This window comes from Hipposideros armiger, unplaced genomic scaffold (genome assembly GCF_001890085.2).
Source record: "Hipposideros armiger isolate ML-2016 unplaced genomic scaffold, ASM189008v1 scaffold_1130, whole genome shotgun sequence".
In the NCBI taxonomy this organism is placed as follows: Eukaryota; Metazoa; Chordata; class Mammalia; order Chiroptera; family Hipposideridae; genus Hipposideros; species Hipposideros armiger.
The window spans coordinates 213933-224856 of record NW_017732480.1 but is presented as its reverse complement, the minus strand read 5'-3'; the positions used below and the strand labels follow the sequence as shown (position 1 = coordinate 224856).

The following is a 10924-nucleotide window of genomic DNA, read 5'->3' as shown; positions in this document are numbered from 1 at the left end:
AAGTAAAAGTGATCAGTCTCTACCTAGGCTTCTTTGAAACACTGAATTCCAGAATGGAATAATATAGTTGATCAAAGAATTTTATCCTCATCAAGATATCTTGTATGGAAAAAGTCAACACGAAGATATTCTCTGATATACAACAGCTATAAAAATATTGTACTCATATGTCCTTAAAAAGCATATAAACACACACACACACACACACGCACACACACACACATGTCAACTTTGCAAAGAAAAGCTAGAAGGAAACATTTACAGTGGCTGCTTTAGTGATTTCTATTCTGCTTTCTTGTGTTACTTTGTATTATCCAAAACTCTCTTAATGAAATTCATTGCTATTTTAATCACTGAAAAGTAAAATAAGTATTGGGAAAACTCAAACTGAAGAGCATCCACAAGGGATAATAAAAGTTATAGAACATGTCCATTGTACAATGGACAAAATATGCTAGGAATTATGTTCCCAGCTAATATATTGAACCTCCACTGTAAAAAATAGGAAGGAGTATGTTTTTTCACAAAATGCCATCTGCTACTAGAAATATATAAACACTATATAAATATATAAACAGTATTTGCCAGGTTTAAACATTAAAATGAAAGACTTGACATGCACAATGAAAAAAGCTAATCCCTAAAATATTTTAATCTTTTGAAAGGCAAAGGGCAATCAGAAAAGGAATTTCACACTTGTGTACCACTGTGTTTTTCTCTTCTGAACTTAATATTTTCATCTGAGGTCTCTTCTTGGCTTGTTACTAGGTTGAGCAATATCATAATGTCATCTTCCATGGCCCAGAAGGAAGCTTACAAGACTACATAGCACAACAGCTTGCACTCTGTATGAAGGTATTGATTACTTGCATATCCTCCCTTTCTCCTTGATAATTCGAATGTGTGTGGAACTAACCAGTCTGTTTCCTTACCACAGCACAGACACACTGCTGCAGGTTTCTCCTGTGAGATAGTGAGAGCCCAAGTGGATGCGAGTTTCTCCAAGGAACAGCTCATGGACCTGTTCATCAGTAGTGGTAAGACCATTTCAGCAAACTGAATCATGGATTAAAGAAAGCATGCTCTTTAATGATGCAATTAAAAGGATATATATTTTGTGGCTTGAAAGTAAATTTGTCAACTTTTCAATTATTCAGCAGCTATGGGATAGAAATTCTGGGCACCCAGGTGGACACTTTCATGTATATATCATTGCACCTATTGTACATCCTGCATTTTCTTCTTTTTTTCATCTTTAGTTTATAACTCATTACCTGTTGTGAGCATACTATATAATTGACACCAAAGGTATACCAAGGGAGGAGGTGGTGGTGGGAGCGGTCCACCCTGGTGGGACTGAGTATTGTGTCACCGATTCTATTTAGAATTGCACAGTGGTAACAGAAAGCAGACGGATTATGGTACATTTTATGATTATTCATAAACTCTCTACAATCAAAACAGCCCTCACTGCTGCACCTGGAGTGAACAGCTTTCTCCACCTCACCCTCGGTGTCCCATTGACCGGTGCTTTGCAATATAGGTATCATTCTCTCCATGTCAATGGTGAAGAAACAGGCACAGAGGAGTTCAATAACTTGTCACAACTACATAGTGGCAGAACCAGGATTAAATGGTTTGTTAATATAACATTTTCATGAATTTCCTATTTTAAGCTTCAGAGCTTAAGACCTCAAGCTTTATGGAGTTAGCATAACCCTGCCCAGCATAGCATGGCTAGTGATTGTGACACGAAACTGAAATGGACCAGACTTTAAGTCTGCAAAGGAGAGGATGAAGGAGGGAGGCAGTTGCACGATCCGGGAAGGATGATTTGGAAAGCAAATTCACATCTCCCTTTTAGGGGGGAAGTACTTCTCAGCTAGAGCCATGATTAAGTGTGACATCTGGTCGCTGGGCCAACTGTCGACCAGGCTTAGGAAGAAGGAAATGACCAGTAGTTCCTAAATCAAGAAATAAAATTAAGAAGCAGGTTTGGGAATGGACTGAGGATTCCCAAATCTAGAAGCACATTTAGGGGACAGAAAAATCCCACTAGCATCTGAACGTTGCTGTTGTCCCCAGGCCAGCCTTTGGCCAGAAACTAGGGAAAGTTAGCTCCAGAAGGCTGTTTTCTCAGAAGATGTCACTAATTATAGCTAACATGTTTTAAGCTCTTACTCTGGTAGGTGCTGTTCTATATACCCTGATTTATAAACACGAAACACTCGAGAGAAGAGGTTAATACCCTGCCCCAAGATCCCACAGCTAGGACACCGGGTAAGAGCAGGGTCCAACCCTAGCATCTGGCTACTGAACCTAAACTTCATTACCGCCAGCCACTGCTTACAAACTCACCTGTGCCAAAATGTCTGTTTCCCCCTTAGTTATATAACAAAAGCCCCCTATAGTTTTTCAACTTTGTCTTGTTTCATCTCAAAGTAAGAAGCTAAAATATTTTGTTCTCTTCCTATCTGGTAGATTGCAACTATAGACTGAATTCTGCTTAAGCTTAGAGAGCTAAGAAAATCAGAGAGCATTGAATTAGGTCATGAGGGACATAAGGTGGATGACACAGCTTTTCTAAATCTATGGGGATCATCTTCTTAAAAAGAGCTCTTCCTGATTTCTAAATTTGGTGAGTGGCGCAAGTCTTTTGATCCTTCACACTTGAAACTCGGGTCTTATTGTCAGGCTTGAAAACCTAAATGCCCACCAGTGCCAACAAGCCCCATTAAGAGGTGAACCAGGCTGGATGGGGCTGCGGGGAGGACGGATGTCTCCACCCACCCGAGGGCAGCTCTCAGCTCCAGCAGCTTCTGTTGGCAAAAGCGAAGTTCAGTGTCGTGTGGTCTTGTGACTCTAGGGAGAAGCCAGAGATCCAGGTTTTTATGTGAAAATTTAAGCTTTGGTTCTTTCAGTGTTGTCAACTATTAATTTCAGTTTTTAAAGTGATGTGAGGACCACATAAAACCCAAAGGTCCTGTCATTCATTGATCCCTCACCCCTGTCCCACAGCCAGTCCAATGTCATGTCCTGCCAAGCTGGTCTCAGTGAGCCTTGTCCATCCATCCCCACTGGCACCATCTTCCTTTATGCCCCCTTTTCCTATACCTCGTCTACAGTCCTGTGCATGGCTGTTCCGCCTACTACTTCTCCCTGAACATCCTTCGCAGGCCACCAGAACCTGATTAAACTTTCCCTGTGATTTCTGCCCCCACATCCCTCCATTTCCTACTGAACTAAGTTGATGCCATTCAAGGTCTTTCGTTCTAGGGCATTGATCCACCTGATTTGCTTATTTGCTTAATTTCTTTTTTTATCGAGATATAGCATGGCGTATGGTTATGGTGAGAACATTTAAGTTCTACTCTCTTAGCAACTGTCAAGTATATAATTATACATTATTATAATATATATTACATATAATATAAATCAAGTATATAATAATGTATATTGTTAACTATTGTATCATCACCTTGCTATACATTAGATCCCCAAAACGCAGTCATTTTATAATTGAAAGTTTGGCCAACATGTCTTCATGTCCCCCAACCCCCGGCCCCTGCCAACCACTATTCCAATCTCTGTTTCTATGAGTTCAGCTTTTTTAGATTCCACATGTGAGATTGCACAGTGTCTGCCTTTCTCTGTCTGTGATTTATTTCACTTAGCATGATGCCCAGGGTCCATCCGTGTTGTCACAAATGGCAGGATTTCCTTATTTCTTATGTCTGAATAATATTTCAGTGTGTGTGTGTGTGTGTGTGTGTGTGTGTGTGTGTGTGTATCACATTTTCTTTATTCATTGATCTGTTGATGGACACCTAGGTTGTTTCTATGTCTTGCCTATTGTAAATAACGCTGCAGTAATCATGGGGGTGCAAATAGCTCTTCGAGATAGTGATTTCCTTTTCTTTAGATATATACCCAGAAGTGGAATTTCTAGTAGTTCTATTTTGAATTTTTTGAGGACCCTCAATACTGTTTTCCATTGTAGCTATATCAATTCCTACCAACAGTGCACAAGGGTTCCCTTTTGTCCACATCCTCACCAATGCTTTTCTCTTGTGTTTTTTTATAATAGCCATTGTAACAGGTGTGAGGTGATAGCTCATTGTGATTTTGAGTTTGATTTCCCTGAAGATTAGTGATGTCAGGCATCTTCTCATGCACCTGTCTTCTTTGGACTCTGTGGCTCTTTTTAATAGATGTCTGTGCTCCAGCAGAATATGGCGTTTCTTTCTTACATGTCCTTTGCGTTTCCACCCTCCATGTCTTTGTCCATGCTGTAGCTTTCATCTACAATTATAGATACCCACCTTCCCTCCCCCACCACAAACACACTACAATGACCACATGGCAGGTACTATGCAAAGTACTATATTATACAGTACTGATTAAAATAGATATGGTCTCTGCCCTTCTGGAAATGATGGGGAAAGTCCCTGTTAAAATGCTCTGAGGACACCTCAAATGAAGACTTCTCTGATCCCTCTGGATATGACAGCTCCCTTCGGTGAACAGCAGTAAACTTTGTTTATACCTCCATGCCCACCTAACTATAGGTCAAGGCAGCGAGGGCAGTATTTGGGCTTTTGCCTCAGCACACATACATGTTGTATTGTGACCTCCTTGTTGGCTAGTAATGTAGCTTTTTTTTTTTTTTTTACTTCACCTTGCACACTGATTGCCAGTGATTATTTGCTGAATTAGATGGGTGAATCTTCTGATACCAGAAATTGCGTGGGCAAAGGAAAAGGGGATGTTTGTCATATTCAGGTGTCAGCAAGTAGAAGAACTTGCTTGGAGTGGAGACAAGATGAAGATTAGAGAGTGGAGGCGTTGGTAATGGAGTAGTTGGTAATTGAGCATAAAGAGAAAGTTAATTGGATTTGAGAAATGAAGTACTTTTTTACTTTATTTTTAATTGAGATATAATTGATAATAGCATATTAATTTCAGATATACAAAACAGCAATTCAATATTTGTATGTACTGCAAAAATATAGCCACAAGTCTAGTTAACATCCATCACCATACATATTTAAAAATTTTTTTTGTTGTGATGAGTTTTACAGTCTATCTTCTTAGCAACTTTCAAATATGCAATCCTGCATTATTAACTGTAGTCAGTATGCTGTACATTACATGAAAAATGAAGTCTTTGAGCAGTAGGCTGAGGCCAAAAAATTCTCCACTCTACTTTCTGTGTAGGAAATGGTGTGTGATCGCCAATGATAAAAGGGTTTTTGTTCTGCATTTGGCTCAGTAATTTATGAGCATCAAATATCTTCTTTCTCTTTGGAATAACAAGACTAAGACACAAACATGAGGCTCATCAGCTGAGACCTTGGATGCCAGTCGCCACAGTTGCCAGCCTGAGCATGACTTCATTCCTCTGTTTTCCTTATTCCCCACACTGGTCAGTCCTGAGTTCTGTTCAGCCTGCCTCCTGCTCTCCATTCCCCCTGCTCTCCATTCCCCCTGCCAACTAATTTCTTTCTCAAGACACTATGGAGGCCTCATCACTAACCCTTTTTATTTGCTCTGGACTCATTCCTTCACAGCCTTCCAAAGGGCTCTGTCTAGAATTCAGAACTGCTCCTGGTTCCAAAATAAAAACTAAATTTCTCTGATTGTTATGTCAACAGCATCATGGTCTGGCCTCCGGCTGACCTTGCTCTCGCTGCTGTCCATTGTCATCTCCTACAACTTGAGTGAGCCAGAGGGAGAGCACCCTCAGTGGGCTGGTGTCGCTTCCTTTGTAGTGCTAAGCAGGGAGTGTTCTTTTGGTCAAGAAGTGGTGGAAAAGGACCAAGAGTGGAGAGGCAGAGATCTGGGTGAGGGAACGGGGTCTCCTAGGCTATTCCACTCAAGCTTTCAGAATACCGAGAGAACAGGAATTATCTGTCAGCTACTCTCCTGCTTTTTTAAACAAATTAAATTGATCAAATGTTATTTCTCAACACATTGAGTCATAAGGTATTCTACACTTACTCCTGTTTTTGTGTGTGTGTGTGTGTTTTTTTTTAGCTGAGCCATCCTGCCACCTGTTGGCAGCTCAGCAGCAGCTCAGCTTTGGCTGGGAATCAAACTGGCAACGCTGTTGCTCAGAGCCTGCACTCTTGAGTGAGCTCTTAACCAACTGAGCCACTTGTCCAGCTTACTCCTGGTTTTGAACCTTGTTTTCTCTAAAGAAAGATTTAAACTACTGGGTTGGGCTGGGGTCTGAATGTTGAGTCCTATCATCCACTTGTGCACAGCACATATATTAACTTTGTTTCTCTCTGCATTTCTGTAGTAGAAAGCCGGTGAAAAGAGTTACAGAGAGCAAATAAAAGAAGTGTAGGAGAAAAAAAAATACAAGAAGGAAGAGTAGCAAATGTATTGTAAATAAGTAGCTTTAAGAATTTAAAACGTATATGGAGATTAAAAATGGTTCCAGGGAAGAAAAGAAGGTAGAAGAAAAGAAGACTTCAAAAAGAGACAGCACTTATGCTAGCAAGAATTACTGTATGTGTATTTTAAAATACCATCTTCCTTCTGATATTGCCTTTTGTGAGACAGTCATGCCACATGCCTCTGTAATTTGGTTAGGAGGGTATGACTGTGTATTACAGTTGGGTCAAAATTTGCCTCAGTGTAAGGTATGCAGTTAGGTTAGCAAGACAGATACTTTTTAAAATTACGTGTGACAGTAAGTGGTAAAAAAACAAAAAAAAACAAAAAAAAAACAAAGACAAAAAAACAACAACCCTAGATTTGGTATTTTACGATAATACTTTGAATTCCTGAGAGAACTTTCCATTTTTGAAATAATGAAAATGGAGTTACTGTAATAACAGGAGGAGAACGTGGTCACTGGAGTCAACGTAACTGTTTCCCTCCATGGACCCTGCATTATGTGCAGGAGGCTCGTTTAAGGATTGCCCCTTCTCCTCTGGGCTCTTGGAGCCTCAGCCCTGCAGAGCCTTGTTTTAGTGGACAGTGGGAAAGGTGGGAAATTTCTGTCCCCAACAGGGAGATTTTGGACTTGGGATCACTCTAGACACAGGAGTTTGGACTTAGCTATAAATGTGATATATTGAATACTTTTAAACCAATGAGTGTTGCTCTAGGACTCACTATCCAGAACTTCTAACACAAGTGTGCATCAAACTGAAGTATAGCCCCAAGCCTAGACAAGGGGGAGTCTAAGATCACCAGCCTGAGGGACTGGAGCAGGGCTGACACAGCCTATAAAGTTGGAAGAAAAAAGGACAGGAGTAGATACGTTTCAGAAATAGGGCTTTGAAGCAGCGTACGGCACAGGGAACTCGAATGGCTGGCTTTCTGGCCTCAGGCCTGTAGTTTCCAGCTGTAGCGTGTGGTGGGAAGCCTCTGCTCTTCCCATAAGCCCCGATCAGAGGCTGCTTTATCCTCCAAACTGGAGACTGGAATGACTTCCTGCTTCTGTGGTTGGTTAATATAGGAGACCTGAAGCTATGCTGAATGACCTGAACTAGACACATGCTATTTCTGAAATAAAATGAAAATTGCCTTTGGACCAACTTGTTGAAGGATGTTAAGTGCTCAAACGGACAAGTAGGTATTACTGAGAAACTAAGGAAATGAGACTGGCAGTGTTGAAGGCAAAACTTTTCACCATAGCAACGCCGCCTATTTGACCCTTGATTGGTACCCCATGGGAGACAAAGATAAAGACGGTACCCCATGGGAGACCAACCCAACTGCTATGAACAGCTGCACCTAGGGCACAGACTGTCTATTAAACGTGGGATTAATTAAGTCACCAGCAAAACAATCCTTGCTTGTGGACCAGGAGAATGAGTTTGCTGTCTCTTTCCTAGAGACCTGCACTCCTGGAAATGCACTTATTTCATCTACAGCATGAGTCCTCTCTTGTTGCTCCCATCCTTGTGTCCCATTACTGCTAGGCGTCTCCCAGGGGTGCCTGACTCATCAGGCACATCAGGCCCGATACATAACCTAGCACCCACCCCACCCTCTGCCTCCATTTACTGCACAGCCACTTCTGGTGGCAAGGCCAGCTGTTGCTGGTACTTCTCCACCCCTCTGAGGACACTCACCACTGAGCTTTATTGAGCCTTTTTGTTCTATGACTTCACCCTGGATGAGGTACCCATTACCTCTTCCTTCACTTCAGCAGTAAAAGCCTGTAGTGTATTCTGTTTCTTTCCTCTCCAGTCAGCTCTTCACATCCAAGTGAAATCTCAAAACAGGAGGCAAATCTGTACAGACTTCCCCTGATTTCCAGAGCCGGTCGTTTGTCCTTCCCCAACATGCCATTCTGGGTCTCCCACTTTTCATTTGTGGTTTGAGATCAGCAAGTCTCCCTCCTGGCTGCACACAGAATACCTACGCCCAGCACAGCCTCTGAGGATGAGTCCCAGGTGGATGTACCGTGGATCTTAAGGGAGGATGCAGCCTGCTGTGCCGCTGCGCGCAGTTCAGGCTGCCTGAACCCATTCCACTGTGTGAGGCCACCCCAAGCTCCTAGCCAGCCTGACTGGAGGGAGGTATCAGCTTTGAGGTCACCATCGGGCCACTCCTCAGCTATTCTGGCGTTCTTGGACTGAGCCCTGCCCAGCCTCCATTCTCTGCCTATGCCATTTCTGAGACCTGGGAAGCGTTCCTCTAACCTCTCCATCTATTACGATGCCATTCTTCATAATAGGTCCAGCTTAAAATGCCACATCCCCCCGTTAGAGTCAGTCGCCTCTGGTATACCATAGCACTTAGCATAGGACATACAACGAGGGGCACTGGACACAGCTCCTGCAGGTAGATGCTAGCTGGCAGCCACTGGAACTGGGCAGACACTGAACACAAATCAAGGGAAACCTGGATACCTCCCGTCCTTAGTTACAGGAAAGCAGATACATAAACCGTTCAACCTGGCCTATGTTTAATTTCCGGTCTGTTACTTGATCATCGTTGTTTTAACAAACTATAGACTTATCATACTTCCATAATAAATGTATTTCTGAAGGAACATTGGAACCCTGAGAAGCATAGTATTTTAATACTTTTTACTGAATAACTGTTTTGAAGGGGACCCAGAATCCAGAAGACACTAGTGTAATGGCCCCAACAAATATGACTAAATTGAGAGGTGGCTGTTACTGTTCCTAGTCTTCTAATTTTTAAAGCTTTACAGCATCCAGAAAAACAATTTCAGTTTCAAGAAATTGATTTTCAGTGTTTCAGTTCTTTTTTTTTCAGCTGAGCCATCCTGCCACCTGTTTGAGCGGCCACTCAGCTCGGGCTGGGAATCGAACCGGCGATGCTGTTGCTCAGAGCTCACGCTCTTGAGTGAGCTCTTAACCAACTGAGCCACTCAGCCGGCACTCAGGAGTTCTTTTGAAAGTGAAAGTGCACTGTGTCTATAGTAATAGGAAGGAAGGGAGTATAATATACTAGCATGAGTATTTGTGAAAAGTGGAATACTTGACAAAATTGCTCAAATATTTTAAATTGATCTTTTCTCAAGGATAAATGAACTAACACTGGGGCCCTTAGAATCTTCTAAACAATTAAAAAGTGATTTTTTAAATTAATTCACTGGTATATAGGAAATAAAATACTATATATTATTACATTTTAACTAAAATATTAATAACATTTGAGTACTTCATAGGTGTGAGGCACTGTTTCAGGTACATTTTGTTCACTGACTTACTCTTTTCCTACATATAATAATCTTCCACTTACTTCTCATCTTTCATTTGGGGTTGATACACAATTCAGTCTTCCTGTCTTTAGTGGGAGAAGCACTAAAGACTCAGGGGTCCTAAATTTTAATCCTTTGTTACCACTGTTCTGAAACCTTAGTCACATCATTACAACCTCGCTGAAATCTGTAAAATAAAAGGAAGTGTCTGCTTATCGCACTGAGGTCCTATCTCCATATTTTTATGATTATCTTATACATGTGTAATTTAAAGGTTATTTAAAGGGCTTGGACCTTTGTGTCATGAAATGTACATCTATAAAACACATACTACCTATATATATAGATCACTGAATCGTTTAAAATAAAATAACCGTTTAACCACTGCCAAGGCCAAGAGATAGAATCTTCCCAGCTCCAGACCGTGCGCACGAGCTCCTCTCTGTTCACTAGCCCTTTCTTCTACAGGTAACTGCTAGTCTGTCTTTTGTGATCACCATCTCTTTGCTTTTCTTTATAGTTTTACTACCTATATATGAATCCCTGAATTATATGTATAGTGTTGCCCATGTTTGAGCTTAACATGATAAAATCATATTCTATGTATGCTTTTGAGGTTTGCTTCTTAATTTATTGTTGTGACAGCCCTCCATGTTGTTGTTTGTGGTTGTCATTCACTTTGACATTCACCGTATGCATATACTCCTATTGATTTATCACTCTGTTGTTGGTGGACTACGGGGTCAATTCCATCAGGATCTGTTACGAACTAGTATTGGATGGTTGTGTGTGTGTGTCTGCACTGTAATCCGTAGTGCCAAACTGTTTGCCAGCATCCTTATATTTACTCCGCAGCAATTTGAGAGCACACCCATTGTGCCACACCTTTGCCAATACTTTGTATCTTCAGACTTTTGTAATTTTTGCCAATTCATATAGGTTTTTGTAAAAGCTTGAATCACTGAATTTTGTTTCTGACCACAGCATGCCTGACCCCAGTGAAACAATCTCCTGTGAACAAGAAAATCATCGTCATCTTAGAGAATTTGGAAAAATCTTCATTGTCTGATTTATTGGGGGACTTTTTGGCACCTCTTGAAAATCGCAGCCCTGAAAGCCCCTGTACTTTTCAAAAAGGTAAAGAGTGGCTACGAAGCAGGCCCATGAGATCATTCTGCCCTTTCTGTTCCCCAGAGTCCACGCGACACTTCACATTCTTTTCTCTTT

At 41.4% G+C, this 10924-nt stretch overlaps 1 protein-coding gene across 1 annotated transcript in view; it reads left to right on the top strand.

Moving 5' to 3' along the window:
- CTTNBP2 (cortactin binding protein 2) overlaps positions 1-10924 on the top strand; it is a 162777-nt gene that overhangs the window by 134580 nt on the left and 17273 nt on the right. The window contains exons 13-15 of the mRNA XM_019632351.1: positions 769-855; positions 938-1037; positions 10682-10834. Coding sequence (XP_019487896.1) covers positions 769-855; positions 938-1037; positions 10682-10834 — 340 coding nt within the window. The remainder of the gene's footprint in view (positions 1-768; positions 856-937; positions 1038-10681; positions 10835-10924) is intronic.